Source organism: Lutra lutra, chromosome 10, assembly GCF_902655055.1.
Source record: "Lutra lutra chromosome 10, mLutLut1.2, whole genome shotgun sequence".
Classification (NCBI taxonomy): Eukaryota; Metazoa; Chordata; class Mammalia; order Carnivora; family Mustelidae; genus Lutra; species Lutra lutra.
In genome coordinates, this window is record NC_062287.1 from 60,920,338 (window position 1) to 60,938,320 (window position 17,983).

Sequence of the window (17,983 nt, forward strand, 5' to 3'; positions counted from 1 at the left end):
TGGGATGCCTTTAATGGTCCAGCTTTGCTCAAAGATTCTCTACCAGCCTGGCTGAGGCATTCTCAGAGTTGCACTAATGGCTTGCACAATCCTTCCTTACTGCTCTCTTTCCATAAGTGTCAGAACTGCATCCAAGGCTAAAAGCCTTTCTTTATCTTCTCCTGCTTCCCTCAGCTTCATACCTCATAGCTGTTTTCCCCAATACATCTATTCAATGTCTAATCCTATCTTATAGTCTGTTTCTGAGAAGTATATAACCATTGAGTGATTCAAGAAAACAGGTGGTTAGAAATGGTTCTGAAATTGATCTCCCACTTCACAGTGGCAAGAACTCCCATCTGAGAGAGGAAGGGGGCACAGTTATTTCCTAGCACAAGGTGATGGTGCACTTGCTGAAGAGTTCACCAGTGGTGCAGTGGGAGAATGTCTCTATGGAGGTACATGCCCTTTCTATATTTGAAAGAAATGGCGGGGGTTGGGAGAGGAGAACAATGGCTAGAACCAGGGAGTTTACTGGTTATTATTATGTTGTACTGAGACCATGCTAAGCATGAGAAAACAAAGGCAATTAACCAACAGTAAATTTAAGTGTGATAGATTTCAAAAAGTTTGCAGTGACTCATAGCCTGATTTAAAAAGAACACAGCTGAAGAGTAAATGTAACCTTGAAAATTGACTTGCAAAACCCATTTGTCATTCAGTATGGTATTGGCACAAAAACAGACACATAGATCAATGGAACAGAATAGAAAGCCCAGAAATAGACCCTCAACTCTATGGTCAACTACTCTTCAACAAAGCAGGAAAGAATGTCCAATGGAAAAAACACAGCCTCTTCAACAAATGGTGTTGGAAAAATTGGATAGTCACATGCAGAAAATGAAACTGGACCATTTCCTTACACCACACACAAAAATAGACTCCAAATGGATGAAAGACCTCAATGTGAGAAAGGAATCCATCAAAATCCTTGAGAAGAACACAGGCAGCAACCTCTTTGACCTCAGCCACAGCAACTTCTTCCTAGAAACATCACCAAAGGCAAGGGAAGCAAGGGCAAAAATGAACTATTGGGACTTCATTAAGATCAAGAGCTTTTGCGCAACAAAGGAAACAGTTAACAAAACCATAAGACAACTGACAGAATGGGAGAAGATATTTGCAAATGACATATCAAATAAAGGGCTAGTATCCAATATCTATAAAGAACTTAGCAAACTCAACACCCAAAGAACAAATAATCCAATCAAGAAATGGGCAGAGGACATGAACAGACATTTCTGCAAAGAAGACATCCAGATGGCCAACAGACACACGGAAAAGTGCTCCACATCACTTGGCATCAGGGAAATACAAATCAAAATCACAATGAGATACTACTTTACACCAGTCAGAATGGCTGACTGGGCCAGTAAGGGGAACCCTCCTACATTGTTGGTGGGAATGCAAGCTCGTGCAACCACTCTGGAAAACAGCATGGAGGTTCCTCAAAAAGTTGGAAATAGAGCTACCCTACCACCCAACAATTGCACTACTGGGTATTTACCCTGAAGATACAAATGTAGTGATCAGAAGGGGCTCATGCACTCAAATGTATATAGCAGCAATGTCCACAATAGCCAAACTATGGAAAGAACCTAGATGTCCATCAACAGATGAATGGATAAAGAAGAGGTGGTATATATACACAATGGAATACTCTGCAGTCATCAGAAGAAATGAAATCTTGCCATTTGCGATGATGTGGATGGAACTAGAGGGTATTATGCTGAGTGAAATAAGTCAGAGAAAGACAATTATCTTATGATCTCCCTGATATGAGGAAGTTGAGAGGCAATGTGTGAGGTTTGAGGGGGTAGGAAAGGATAAAATGAAACAAGATGGGATCAGAAGGAAGACAAATCATAAGAGACTCTTAATCTCACAAAACAAACTGAGTGTTGCCAGGGGGAGGTGGGTAGGGAGAGGATGGTTGGGTTATGGACATTAGGGAAGGTATGTGCTATGGTGAATGCTGTGAAGTGTGTAAACCTGGCGATTTGCAGACCTGTACCCCTGGGTCTAATAATATATTATATGTTAATTAAAAAATTAAAAAATTATAAAAAAACCCATTTGTCATTTAAAACTTAGCAAGACAGATCTGTTATATTAAGGGCTTCTTCCTGGTTTAGAAAATGTGGGATCCTGATCCATTGCATGTGGGTATCTGGATGGATGCCCTCCAAGGATTTGGCTCTGCATAACTCTGAACCCTCAGAGTATGGTTTACCCTTTACTTGTAAGAGTTAATGTTTTCTAATGGAGGAAATCAATGAAGAGGTCTTGCTCATACAAGAATATGGTCATCGTACTCTCTGGGTTGCCACCCTGGTAACTAAGGTTAAATCTCAATGTGATTACATTATGAATGAGTTGCAAGAGAAAGGTAGTGTGTATTAACAGGAAACAGGGCATTGGAATTTAAGGGTAATTGATCAAGGAGGCCAGAATGTAAGACAGAAGAACATAGAGGATAAACAAGAATTCATTGACTTGGGGCCACTTTCTGAGCTTATTTTGAGACCTTGGTAAGAATTCTGGTATATAAAACAAACTCACACAGAAAGTGCCTTTTTGAAGTCTAGAGAATGTGGAAGTGCCTGAGTTGCCCTGGCAACAGGCAGAGAAAACAATGACAAGGTAAAGGAGGTGGGCATGCTGTAGTTGATCTATTATGTAAAGCCAGAAGCAATCAGGGAACTGTGTTCTATGGGTAAGCCTGAAAGGCACAACATTTACCAAGGAACACCCTGGTGAGAGGGGCACCAGCATCACTAAAATGTTGAGATATATATTGATCTAATTTTTCCTAATTTGTTATGTAACTATAATAAGCCTAAACTTTTTATGACTTTCTTTTTTAGATTGCCATTAATAGTCACCATTTTCCTCCCTTAAATATAAGCTTTTAAATGAAGGGCCATGCCTCCATATTTCCTAGCATAGCTTGGTGACTAGAAAGTTGTCAATATGAGTTCTAGTAGTTTGGGGATGGAGTCTTTTGGGTTTTCCATATAAAGAATTGTGTCATCTGCGAAGAGAGAGAGTTTGACTTCTTCATTGCCAATTTGGATACATTTTACTTCTCTTTGTTGTCTGATTGCTGTTGCTAGGACTTCTAATACTATGTTGAACAAGAATGGTGAGAGTGGGCATCCTTGTCGTGTTCCTGATCTCAACGGGAAGGCTACAACTTTTTCCCATTGAGGATGATATTTGCTGTGGGTCTTTCATACATAGATTTTATGAAGTTCAGGAATGTTCCCTCTATCCCTATACTTTGAAGCATTTTAATCAGAAACAGATGCTGGATTTTGCCAAATGCTTTTTCTGCATCAATTGAGAGGACCATGTGGTTTCTCTCTTCTATAATTAATTTGTTCTATCACATTGATTGATTTGCGAATGTTGAACCATCCTTGTAGTCCAGGAATGAATCCCACCTGGTCATGGTGGATAATCTTTTTAATGTGTTGTTGGATCCTGTTTGCTAGGATCTTGTTGAGAATCTTAGCATCCATATTCATCAGTGATATTGGTCTTTGCCTGGTGATAGTGATAGGGTCTTTGCCTGGTTTGGGGATCAGGGTAATGCTGGCTTCATAGAAAGAGTCTGGAAGTTTTCCTTCTGCTTCAATTTTTTGAAACAGCTTCAGGGGAATAGGTGTTATTTCTTCTTTGAAATTTTGGTAGAATTCCCCAGGGAATCCGTCAGGTCCTGGGCTCTTGTTTTTTGGGAGGTTTTGATTACTGCTTCAATCTCGTTACTAGATATTGGCCTATTCAGGTTGTCAATTTCTTCCTGGTTCAATTTTGGGAGTTTATAGCTTTCCAGGAATGCATCCATTTCATCTAGGTTGCTTAGCCTATTGGCATATAACTGTTGATAATAACTTCTGATGATTGTTCTACTTCCTTGGTGTTAGTTGTGATATTTCTCTTTTCATTCATAATTCTATTAATTTGGGCTTTCTCTCTTTTCTTTTGGATTAGTGTGGCCAATGGTTTATCAATCTTATTGATTCTTTCAAAAAACCAGCTTCTACTTTCATTGATATGTTCTACTGTATCTCTGGTTTCTACCTCATTGATCTCTGCTCTAATCTTGATTATTTCCCTTCTTATGTGTGGAGTTGGTTTAACTTGTTTTTTATTCTCCAGTTCTTTAAGGTGTAGAGACAGCTGGTGTGTTCTGGATTTTTCAATTTTTTTGAGGGAGGCTTGGATGGCTATGTATTTCCCCCTTAGGACCATCTTTGCTGAATCCCATAGGTTTTGGACCGAAGTGTCTTCATTCTCATTGGTTTCCATAAATTGTTTCAGTTCTTCTTTGATCTCCTGGTTGATCCAAGCATTCTTAAGCAAGGTGGTCTTTAGCTTCCAGGTGTTTGAGTTCCTTCTGAACTTTTCCTTGTGATTGAGCTCCAGTTTCAAAGCATTGTGATCTTAGAATATGCAGGGAATGATCTCAGTCTTTTGGTATCGGTTGAGTCCTGATTTGTGACCCAGTATGTGGTCTATTCTGGAGAAGGTTCCATGTGCACTTGAGAAGAATGAGTATTCTGTGGTTTTAGGGTGAAATGTTCTGTATATATCTATGAGGTCCACCTGGTCCAATGTGTCATTCAATGCTCTTGTTTCTTTATTGATTTTCTGCTTTGATGATCTGTCTATTTCTGAGAGAGGTGTGTTAAGATCTCCTACTATTAATGACTCTTTATCTTGATTAACAGTTTTCTTATGGAATTGGCTGCTCCCATATTGGGGGCATAGATATTTACAATTGTTATATCATCTTGGTGTATAGTCCCTTTAAGAATGATGTAGTGTCCTTCTGTATCTCTGACTACAGTCTTTAGTTTAAAATCTAATTTATCTGATATGAGAATCGCTACCCCAGCCTTCTTTTAAGACCCATTGGCATGAAAGATGCTTCTCCATCTCTTCACTTTCAGTCTGGGTGTATCTTTAGATTCAAAATGGGTCTCTTGTAGACAACATATGGATGGGTCCTGTTGTTTTATCCAATCTGCAACCCTATGCCATTTCATGGGCGCATTTAGGCCATTCACAATGAGAGTGATTATTGATAGATACATTTTTATTGACATCGTGTTACCTTTGAAGTCTTTCTTTCTGTAGATTGTCTCTATATTTCTGTTCAATGCTATTCTTAGGATTTTTCCTCTTTTATAGAACCCCCCTTAATATTTCCTGCAGTGTTGGCTTGGTGGTTTCAGTAACGTGGCAGGATACAAAGTCAATGTACAGAAATCAGTGGCTTTCTTATACACTAACAATGAAAATACAGAAAGGGAAATTAGAGAATCAATTCCATTTACTATAGCACCAAGAACCATAAGATACCTGGGAATAAAACTAACCAAAGAGGTAAAGGATCTGTACTCGAGGAACTACAGAACACTCATGAAAGAAATTGAAGAAGACACAAAAAGATGGAAGACCATTCCATGCTCTTGGATCGGAAGAGTAAAGATTGTTAAAATGTCTATACTGCCTAGAGCAATCTATACTTTTAATGCCATTATGATCAAAATTCCACCGGTATTTTTCAAAAGCTGGAGCAAATAATCCAGAAATTTGTACGGAATCAGAAGAGACCCCGAATCGCTGAGGAAATGTTGAAAAACAAAAATAAAACTGGGGGCATCACATTACCTGATTTCAAGCTTTACTACAAAGCCGTGATCACCAAGACAGCATGGTACTGGCATAGAAACAGACACATAGACCAGTGGAACAGAGTAGAGAGCCCAGATATGGACCCCCAACTCTATGGTCAAATAATCTTTGACAAAACAGGATAAAATATACAGTGGAAAAAGACAGTCTCTTCAATAAATGGTGCTGGGAAAACTGGACAGCTATATGTAGAAGAATGAAACTCGACCATTCTCTTACACCGTACACAAAAACAAACTCAAAATGGATAAAAGACCTCAACGTGAGAAAAGAATCCATCAGAATTGTAAAGGATAACATAGGCAGTAATCTCTTCAATATCAGCCACAGCAACTTCTTTCAAGATATGTCTCCAAAGGCAAAGGAAACAAAAGCCAAAATAAACTTTTGGGACTTCATCAAAATCAAAAGCTTCTGCACAGCAAAGGAAACAGTCAAGAAAACAAAGAGGAAACCCACAGAATGGGAGAAGATATTTGCAAATGACAGTACAGACAAAAGGTTGATATCCAGGATCTATAAAGAACTCCTCAAACTCAACACACACAAAACAGATAATCATATCAAAAAATGGGCAGAAGATATGAACAGACACTTCTCCAATGAAGACATACAAATGGCTATCAGACACATGAAAAAATGTTCATCATCACTAGCCATCAGGGAGATTCAAATTAAAGCCACATTGAGATATCACCTTACACCAGTTAGAATGGCCAAAATTAGTAAGACAGGAAACAACATGTGTTGGAGGGGATGTGGAGAAAGGGGAACCCTCTTACACTGTTGGTGGGAATGCAAGTTGGTGCAGCCACTTTGGAGAACAGTGTGGAGATTCCTCAAGAAATTAAAAATAGAGCTTCCCTATGACCCTGCCATTGCACTACTGGGTATTGACCCCAAAGATACAGATGTAGTGAAAAGAAGGGCCATCTGTACCCTAATGTTTATAGCAGCAATGGCCACGGTTGCCAAACTGTGGAAAGAACCAAGATGCTCTTCAACGGACGAATGGATAAGGAAGATGTGGTCCATATACACTATGGAGTATTATGCCTCCATCAGAAAGGATGAATACCCAACTTTTGTAGCAATATGGATGGGACTGGAAGAGATTATGCTGAGTGAAATAAGTCAAGCAGAGAGAGTCAATTATCATATGGTTTCACTTGTTTGTGGAGCATAACAAATAGTATGGGGACAAGGGGAGTTAGAGAGGAGAAGGGAGTTGGGGGAAATTGGAAGGGGAGGTGAACCATGAGAGACTATGGACTCTGAAAAACAATCTGAGGGTTTGAAGCAGCGGGGGGTGGGAGGTTGGGGGAACCAGGTGGTGGGTATTAGAGAGGGCACGGATTGCATGGAGCACTGGGTGTGGTTCAAAAAAAAGGGAATACTGTTATGCTGAAAATAAAACAAATAAATTAAAAAAAAGAAAGTTGTCAATAAACAGTAATCAAATGAAGTGATGAGACAATACATGAATAAAAGAAGAAATTAGAAAATGAATCAGTGTGTGAATCAAAGAAATTCTCTGCTGAAGAGCTTTTGATCTATTTTTCCCCAGGGCAGTGGGAAAAAGGAAATATAAATCTGTGATAAATATTATTTCCTAGTTTTAATTAAAAAACAACAGGTGTTCACTTTCATTCTCTACCCTCCTGTACACACATGTTGACACACAAACACACACGTGAGATTTTTCACTTATTCCTACATCTATATTGGGGCACTAAGAATGGAAATTTCTTGCTTTTTTTCCCCCTCCCAGTTGAAGTTATTAGGATCCCTACACCAACCCCTATGGAGAGTCTCCAGTACTCTGGAATGTTCCCTTGGGGCACATGACACAAATTTTCCTTTAAAGGCTCAGTGCAATAATATAGATATCAGGGAAGTTTTGGAGGTTGGCTCTGCACATGCACATTTATTCTTAGGTTGAGATTTTCCTTGAACGAGATCCTAAATACCTGGACCAGACTGCATTCAGCTTACTCTTTTGCTACCCAGGAAGTAAGGTATTAAAGATGTATAGAGATGTACAAAAGAGGGGATAGTGGCAGGATTTCCTTTCTCTTTCTCTTTTTGGTAGGCAGTAAGATAGAGTGGAGAGAAGCTTTGTGCATGTATCAATTACTTATTATTTTTTCCAGAAATAAAACATTGATTTCATTCACACAACTTGAAGGCAGAAGTATTGCGTGGGATTGGGTGTTCTCCTTAAATGTGTGTTTCCAAATATGGCATTAAAATTCAGTATAATGTTATTGTGATTATGATCATCTGTATTATTTCTCTATCTAACTTGGGATCCTTATTCAGTAGTGGTGGAAGTTGGAAATGAATCACTCCCATGACAAGAAAAATGAGAGAATAGTTAGAAAATTGTTCTCCACCATTAGATCAATGACCAGATTCCTCTTGCTTCTTTCCTGTCCTCCCCTGGTGGTCCTCCAGATCCTCGTGTAATTGTCCTTGATTATTTTCTAGAGAGACTGAGCTGTGACTTTGTTTCCTTGACATTGGGTAGCTAAAACAACATGGAGCAAACAATACTCATATGCAAAAAAAAAAAAAAATATGGATGTAAAATTGAAAATGGTGTAATGAAAACACAAGTATTCTTACCTATAGTGGTGAAAAATAAGGATAGAGAGCAGGTGATATCAAAATTGTATTTTATAAGCTTGGTGCTAGTCATGTGTTAATATTACTATTCCAGTAACCCTGTCTACATGCTAGCATAATATAAATCAAACTTATTTGTAGAAGAAATTGTATTCTGATGCATCAAAATTATTTTGAATTTGTTTTGAAAAAGAAAACTGCTTAAGTTTGTAGTTAACATGTAGATCTTTTTAAAAAATATTTTATTTATTTATTTATTTATTTATTTATTTGACAGACAGAGATCACAAGTAGGCAGAGAGGCAGGCAAAGAGAGAGGAAGGGAAGCAGGCTCCCTGCTGAGCAGAGAGCCTGATGTGGGGCTCGATCCCAGGACCCTGGGATCATGACCTGAGCCTAAGGCAGAGGCCTAACCCACTGAGTCACCCAGGTGCCCCAACATGTAGATCTTTAACTTAGATCTTGGAGAGTTTTGCAAATACATTGAAGATGAGACCTAAATTATTGTGGAAGCATAAAGCCAGTTTTACTGACTACAGCTATGCAGATAAAAAGGAAATTTAGGAGTATAAAAAGAAAGTTTATCTAGTATTTAAAAAAAATACATCCTTCAAAAAAGTGCATTTGTAATCCCAGAAAAATACTTTCAGTTTTTAATTTAGTGGTACTTAGTTTTTTCTTAATTTTTCTCCCTGCTTCTTATACATGGATATAGTGTTATAATGCAATAGAGCTAAGGAAACATACTTGGATAAAAAATATACTATCTTTTTCTCAAAACCAAGTAGTTCTTTCTGTGCAGAAATCAAGACACTGAACTACTACTTGCTCTTGTTATGAGACTCTTATTCCAAATCTGTGATATTGTATTGTACACCTGCTATTTCAATACAAATGTATAAATCATTGACTGAACACCACAGTTCAGAGACTGTTCAGTGTATGAAGGTGAGTTAGAATGGAAAAGAATAGTGATACTTATTGACTAATTTATGCTAAATTGTAATGTTATTAAAAATGATCTTATAAATTTTTATTGCAACTGTAATTGTGTATGCATATATATTGTGTATGCATATATATGTAATAGAACTCAGAAAGTACAGTGTTAACAATAAATATGAATTGTGAATTCACCAAGTCTAAACATAAAAGCTTTTTGGCAATTCTGCTCTTCAAAAAGAAACCAATTTTTATATTGCAAAGCTCATATTTTAGTCTTATACGAACGAAAATTAACACACTGCTTGAAATTCCAAAGCTAAAATTTTAAATTATGAATAAACACATACCTTAAATAAATAGAAAGTTGCAAGTCAATTTAACAAGCTGCCATATGATTTAGGTGTGAATTTGAGAAGTCCTCATTTTAAAACTTTCCCTTTGTATTAATAAAGCAATATATTAAATTTAATTGTTTTTATGGTTGGAGTGTAAAGAAAGCTTATAAAACCTGGAAATGAAACAATTTGATGCAATTAGGTTTACTTACACACTATCATGATTTTTATTTCCCCAAAGTGATCTTGACCTAAGTGTTTTATTTCGAATTCTCTTTTTCTAATATTCTCCCCAATTCTTTGGTATCCCACTTACCTAAAAAAAATGTGTGTGCATGTGCATGTGTGTATGCACAGTTTTTAAACATTTGTGCATAGTTTTCATTCTGATATACTCTTTTGTATTGCATATATAATTTAAAACATAATTTGAATGATGTTTATATTAAAGGATAGTTTAAATAATTTATATTTACTGAAAAAAACAATATATTTGTTTCACCTCTGTCATCTTATTTTTTCTTTCCATTTTCTTTGTATTTTTTTTTTCTTACTCTATCATGGTAATTCCTTATTTATCTTTCCTAATAATCTTAGAGAAGATGTCCTGTATTTTTTTTCCTATGGTAGTTTCTTTTATGTGTTCAAAGGAATAATATTTAGATTATGATTTACTAATTATACAATTAGTTTATAAAATATTATTTGTTCATCCATTTATTCATCTGTTATTTATTTAAAACATTGTTATCTTTTATATACCAGATGGTTTGCTAGACACTGGGGATGTAACTGTAAATACAAACTGCCCTTAATATCAATAGTTTCATTGAAATGTGGAGAATTTCCACATTTAAATTGATTTTTATAGTATTGTGAGATAGATAAAATAAAAGAATAATTCTTCAAACAAAACAATTCCTTACCTCTAAACATGGTTATTTGTAACTACATTATTTTAAGATTATTTAGAGGATGTGTCACTATTATCATATCCAAGGGACATTTGGGTCTTCCTGAAGGTTTCCCTTGAAGAACGAATAGGAACAAGCTCTATTTGAGGGGGGCAGTGCTCAGAGGGGAGCAACAATAGGACAGAGGACCTTCTATTCCAAAACCAAGAATACCAGTCAGATGTGAGTAGGAAACAGCAAATAACAACAGGAGAAAACACTGTCTCTCCCATTTTGATCCTTCAGAATTCTATTCACGCTTCAGGTCTAAGGCCCTTGGTCTTTTCTCTTAGGAGGTTCTCCTGAGACTAGGCTGGACGCACAGGTATTTCTGTGACACCCAGTATAACTCTACCATACAATGACACGAGAAGAGGTCCTTGAAGGGCATGCGTATGCCCATGTTCAACCCGTGTTTCCTTGTTATTCCAAATCAAGTTATCTTTTGACAAACCTGATTATCCTCTCTTGGTAACATATGTGACACAGAATTTCCATGTGACTATTTTTCCTATTTGATGATGATGATGTTAAGAGAGTCATTTTTTTTCTTTTTTTTTTTTTTTAATGGAGGCGAGAATAGCATTTCCTTTGAGGGAAAACAGAAGAAAATTTAAGTAAATTTGCTAAGTAGTGGCAAATTCAATTGCTTTCCATGATGTTAACTTTTGTAAATGCCCAAGTTGTTGTCAGTCTGAGAAGAATATGCAAATATAGGTATTGAGCACTTAAAATGTGGTAGTATGTTTTATCATGCTATCTTCTTTGTTTTCTCAGCAATATGTTTTCTTTTGTCCTTGATAGATTCTAAAAGACATATGCAATTTTCACAATTGCATCTTGAGGAATTCTCACAACCTGAAACTTATATACCTCATGACTGTATATAAAAAAAGAATATTCACAGCACTTCAAAAGACCTCTCTACATATGCTTCCTTCCAGTTTCCATTCTCTCCCACCTAGGGAGAACACTCTCCTGTTGCTAACAGCACAGATTACTTTGATCTATTTTTGTATTTTGTATAGATGGCATCAAACATGACATACTATTTGCTGTCTGGTTTTTAAATTATTTATCTTTATTGTGAGATTTATCCATATTGTGCATGCAGTTATAGATTGTTTATTCTCATTGTTACCTAGATTTCACTGTGAGAAGGTACCAGATTTTATTTACCAATTCTCATATTAATGGACATATAAGTATTTCCTTTTTTATTACAAGCATGTTGCAATAAACATTCTTGTTGATACGTTCTGGTAAAAATAAGTGCACATTTTTATTAGGAATGGAACTCATGGCCATATACATATTCATCATTACAAGATAAGCCCAAAATATTTCAACTCTATAATCACACCAGCAGTTTTTCCATATTTTTTGCCAATACTTGGTATTTCTAGTCTTTTTCATTTGAGTTATTTAGTTTGATATACACTGCTATGTCATGAGAAATGCAATTTCCATTTATTTTCCTAATGACTAGAAAAGTTGGTGCCTCCTTACATGTTACTGGTATTTTTTTGTTCTTTGGTGAAACATGTAAGTGATCTGTCCCTTCCCCCTCTTTTATTGTTATTGTGGGAGTACTTCATATATTTGGATATTAAATTTTTTTGACTATATGCTTTGCAAATATTCTCTCTTCATCTGTGGCTTGTCTTTTCACTTTTAGCAGTGTCTTTCAAATAAAACTTAACTGTAACATTTAATCCTTTTTTTAATGAGTAGCAATTTTTGTGTCCTGTTTTCAAATCTTTCCTACTTCAAATGCCAAAGAAGATGTGTGTTTTGTATTTCATAGTTAGCTCTAATATTTTTCTAAGATTATTTTTGCATATTACATGATTCAGGGAACAATGTGTGTTTCTTTTCTCTCTCCACATACATATATAGATTCAGGAATATTTACTGAAAATATCACTTTTTAAAGTAAGCTCTAACCCAATCTGGGGCTTGAACTCATGTTCCTGAGATCAAGAGTCACAAACTCTACAAACTAACCTACCTAAGTCCCCTTGAAAATGCCATTTTTGTTCATAATCTGTTTCTTTGGTCATAAATTAAATGGCCTCATGTGTGTTTCAATATTTGGTTTCTGGACTCTATTTCTTACAATAGTATTTTTATCTGTACTAAAAAGGATAGGTAATCTATTTTTTAAAGGAAATTAAATAAATTATCTATATGTATACCTTTAGAAATTGGAAAGATGGGGTTAAAATTTGTATATTTCATCAACACTATTCTTATTGTACTGACATGATCTTAGAGACACTGAAAGAGCAAAGATTCCTCAAGGAGATTAAGTGGATTACAAAAATTAACTCTGGGGTCAAGGTGTTCTGTCTAGTAAATTGAGGGAGTTTCTAGCATATTAGTTGACAAATTTCTATGTAAAGCAATTGGCACTTTTTCTAATTTCTGGTCATTGTAGAATTACTGGGAAAGTGGTTAATGGAAACCAATTGAGTTGTTTGGGAAACATGGCCAGAGTCCCTTTCCTTTCAGGAAGCAGAAATCTTCCATAAATTACTTGTTGTTGAAGTCCACTAACTAAATGATTACCTGCCATTGTAATCAGCTTCCATCTCTCATTAATTCTTATTTCGCTTACCTGTTGAACTGAGACAATAGTATCTCAAAGTTTCCACATCCTCCTCCTGACCTCTCTTACAGGGATGGGCTGGGTGGTGAAGAGTATTACCACGAGGAGCAAGACGAGGCTACTGACTTTCTCACAGTTTAGTAAGCCTTCCAAGCACCACAGAGTTCATTCCCGAGCCTCTGCATTCTTGTGAATTCCTTGTTATTTACTCTCCATTATGGAGGAATTCCCTATTTGATATCTACAAGAGTCTTTATGAGCTAGCTCCTGGACAAATATCCAGTTTATTGTTTGTTCCCCTCATACCGGTGCATTCTCACAGACTTGATTGTTTCTTTTCCTTTTTGTTTGCTTACTTGTTTTTGTTTTGATTCCTATACTTTAACATATTGACTTTTTTCCTCTGGAATTCCTTTTACATATGCATCTCCCTTATATCTTGTCTTCCTTCAAACTAGATAGCAAATACCTTCTCTTCTGACAATCCCTAATGCCTCCTCTAAACACTCCCAAACACACATCCATTTTACTAATGTAGTGATTATTTTGGACTTTGCACATACTTCTATTATACTTTTTGTTACGTTTCTTGTGATTATTTGTGTGCCCTTTGGTCTCTCTATTAAACTCTGAATTCTTTAAAGGATGAAACTGAGTCTGGTTCTCCACATCATCACATTGGAAGTGCTCAGTAAATAATTATGAGAAAGGAAGAGATTAATGAAAGAATGAGATGCCATTTATCTACCCCCAATATTTAATTTGAAAATTAAGTTTAATTGTTTGTATAGAATTTGGAATTAATGAATTTTTCTCTTGGGAAAAAAGTGAATTTGATGTGTGGCTAGAAATAATAAACAATTTATTTTATTTTTATATTTTTTATGTTTTTTATATTTATTTTATTTATTTTTATTTTATTTTTATATATTTTATATACATTTATATACATTTTATTTTCATTTATATTAGCTCCCATTTAGAACCCAACTAAAATGGGTTCAATTGCTAATGTTAGGGAAAAAATGTAAACCAAGTCAGAAAGAACAGATGCGTACAATAAAAATTGGCGATGTCAACATCTTATTGAATCATAAATACTACTGGAGTAACTAGCATAACTGTGGAAATGTAACCTTGTCTTTAATAATAATATGAAGGTAATATATGTTTTGTTTATCTGTTTTCTGTTTTGCCACAGACACCAGATAATCTCGGAGCAATGTGTGAAGGAAAAACAGGAAGACTGGTAGAAAGACAGAAGGAAAGAAATGATTTGTTACCATTGATAGATTTAATATGTGAAGCAAAATTAGCTGCTCTCTAGGTTTAATTGGAAGTTTATTATGAATATAAATTTAAAAGCATCCATACAAATGCATATAGACCAGGGACAGGACAGAAATGAAGTGTCTTAAAAGTGAGAAGAGTGAATTAAAGATTTTACTGAGTTGGGAGACTTCAAGCTCCATCAGGGAATAAATTTTACATTTATTAATTACATTTACATTTACAAATGCTTCAAACAATTCCTTAGTAATCAAAATTATTATTGGCCATCAGTTAACAACATGAATATAAAATAATCATCTGTTGGGTCATTGGTTATGTAATCAAAGAAGTGTTTTTGAGATCAAATCTAGGAAGCACATATAGTTATTAATAGGTAAGTAAGGTCCTAAGTCTCTAAGGAACTTAGCCAAAGTCCCTAAGAGAAGTCATAACAGAGTTAAACTTGCTTATAAATCTATGAGGATCGGAATCCTTATAAAAATAATGTAGGATCAATTTCTGTGGTGAGATGCTTAATTGCTTAGTAAGAATTGGTTAATAAGAATTGGATTACTTCATAAGAAATTTGTTAGATGAATAGACACTTTAATTAATGAATAACAAATATACAAAAGAAAACTAACCCCTGACTCTCAGAAAATTTTGTTGATCATTAAAATGCACTATGGAATTTTAAGATGTGGGTGTGAGAGGAGAACAGTGGCAGTAAAGTATATTTTTCTTCTTTTTCTTACTCTAGAAAACACACATGAATTTTAGGCCTAATTGATCATGCTAATGTTGAATAAAACAAACTGGATCCCAGCCTCATTCATTCTTAGAGGCGTCCCAGGACTGGAAGATATACACATGTGGATTTCCTTCCCATTCTGCTCCATGTATGTGGTGGCCATGGTAGGGAATTGTGGGCTGCTCTACCTCATCCACTATGAGGATTCATTGCACAGACCCATGTATTACTTTCTAGCCATGCTTTCCGTAACTGATATTGTCATGTGCTCTAGTACAATCCCTAAAGCTCTCTGCATCTTCTGGTTTCATCTCAAGGAAATTGGCTTTGATGAATGTCTGGTCCAGATGTTCTTCATCCATACCTTCACAGGGATGGAGTCTGGGGTGCTCATGCTTATGGCCCTGGACCGTTATGTGGCTATCTGCTACCCACTGCGCTACTCTACTATCCTCACCAATCCCGTCATTGCAAAAGTTGGGCTTGCTACTTTCCTGAGAGGGGTGTTATTCATCATTCCCTTCACTGTCCTCACCAAGCGCCTGCCCTACTGCAGAGGGAATATAATCCCCCACACTTACTGTGACCACATGTCTGTAGCCAAATTATCCTGTGGGAATATCAAGGCCAATTCCATCTATGGTCTGATGGTTGCCCTCCTGATTGGGGGCTTTGACATCCTGTGCATCACAGTCTCCTATACCATGATCCTCCTGGCAGTGGTCAGCCTCTCTTCAGCAGATGCTCGACAGAAGGCCTTCGGCACCTGCACTGCCCACATCTGTGCCATTGTTTTCTCCTACAGTCCAGCTTTCTTCTCCTTCTTTTCCCACCGCTTTGGGGGCCACACAATCCCTCCGTCTTGCCACATCATTGTGGCCAATATTTATCTGCTCTTGCCTCCCACTATGAACCCTATTGTGTATGGGGTGAAAACCAAGCAGATACGAGACTGTGTCATAAGGATCCTTTCAGGCTCTAAGAATGTCAAATCCCATGGCATTTAAATGAGATATTAAAAAAAAAAAGACATTTCCATGACAGAGCGGATTTCCTGTTTAGGCAAGAGGTGTGAAATATTTCAGGAAACACTATTTTGGCATGAGTGATGCATTTCTAAATACATGTTTTGAGAATCTCAACAGGCTGCCAACCAATTTTCTATGAATTCTCTTTCCTTCTCATTCCTGGGAGAAGGAACACATATCTTTGAACAAACCCTAATTAGCCCATTTTCACTAAAAAATAAAGTGAGAGTGGGGTGCCTGGGTGGCTCAGTGGGTTAAGCCTCTGCCTTTGCCCCAGGTCATGATCTCAGGGAGCCTGCTTCCCCCACCACCCCACCTGCCTCTCTGTCTACTTGTGATCTCTGTCTGTCAAATAAATAAATAAAATATTAAAAAAAAATAAAGTGAGAGTAGGTGATCCTGTTTCCAAATAGCTATTATAATTTTTACATTGAGAGTCAGTTGTTCCTTTCCTCTGGAAAATATGTGCTATATATTTTTAATCACTACTAAAATATGTTTTTTCAATGACTTCTTCCTGAAAGAGAAGCTATAAATTACCCTATGTATGAAGTCATTAATGTAATGAATTTTAAGTCTCTGGGTATCTGAGAGAATCTCACTGAATAGGTCTCTCCTAGTCATGACACACACATTTTTTCACTACCGACTAATCTGATATCCAGTTTCCTTCAAGAGGACCTTTGGAAGCACACAATCTGGAGGTTCAGGGAGACAGATCTCTTAACAAAATGTAGCACACAATATAATGTTTTATAAGCAGCATGAGAGGGGATTGAAATCAAATTGTTTCCTCTTATCTGCAATTATGAATCTAATAAGTAAAATTAAATATCTTTCTAATATTTAAGATTCATATAAATAAAAGAACAAATGAAAGACTGGAGGAAATAGTTCTTTTATATTAATGTCTTATGATCAAAACCAATTTTGCAAGGACTACAGAATAAACCAAATTGTTATCCTTATATCTTTTTGTCTAACTTAAGAGAATATGTATTATCTCCACCAAGGTCAAACTATATCAATCATATTGCATTTAGTTATTTAATTAGTAACTCTTTACAATCTCACATTTTAATATCTTACAAAGCAACACCATCCTCTAATATATAACCACCTTCCATTTTTTACACTAGTTCTCTGCTCACCTTGACCTCAAAACCCCCAGAATAAGTGTTGGTTCATAAACTGGCTTTTGTACATAGAGGGCAAGCAAAAACAGAAGAGAGAAGCAGACCACTCCAGATTGGCAGGTGACAGTTTTAAAACGAAGGGAACATATATACAAGACTTGGGTAGCTGCAAGATGAGCCTTTGCACCTGCCTGCCAGAGTCTTTTTTTTTTTTTTAAGATTTTATTTATTTATTTGAGAGAGAGACAGTGAGAGAGAGCATGAGCAAGGAGAAGGGCAAAGGGAAAAGCAGACTCCCCATGGAGCTGGGAGCCCGATGAGGGACTCGATCCTGGGACTCCGGGATCATGACCTGAGCTGAAGGCAGTTGTCCAACCAACTGAGCCACCCAGGCATCCCCAGAGTCTTAAGAGTTTATATAGAGGTGTTAACTGGGTTCAGTCTCACGTACCACCCACATGGTCTCAGCAGCACATTACTTTCTTAAGATTGTGTCCTTAAGGGGGCATAAGTAGGATGCACAGTCCAAGGACAGGGGAGAGCATGAGGAGTCTACAATTGCCTGGGTCCAATGTTCAG

General features: G+C 36.5%; 1 protein-coding gene across 1 annotated transcript; it reads left to right on the forward strand.

Annotated features, from left to right (window-relative positions):
• Nucleotides 1–15,281: 15,281 nt before the first annotated feature.
• LOC125079344 (olfactory receptor 52N4) lies at nt 15,282–16,247 on the forward strand. Its single transcript, XM_047692874.1, has one exon. It carries the CDS (start codon nt 15,282–15,284, stop codon nt 16,245–16,247), a length of 966 nt encoding a protein of 321 aa, XP_047548830.1.
• Nucleotides 16,248–17,983: the final 1,736 nt, after the last annotated feature.

What these genes read in the sequence shown, in the direction of transcription:
- LOC125079344 (XM_047692874.1), top strand. Translation starts at nt 15,282, where the DNA reads ATGCTAATGTTGAATAAAACAAACTGGATCCCAGCCTCATTCATTCTT.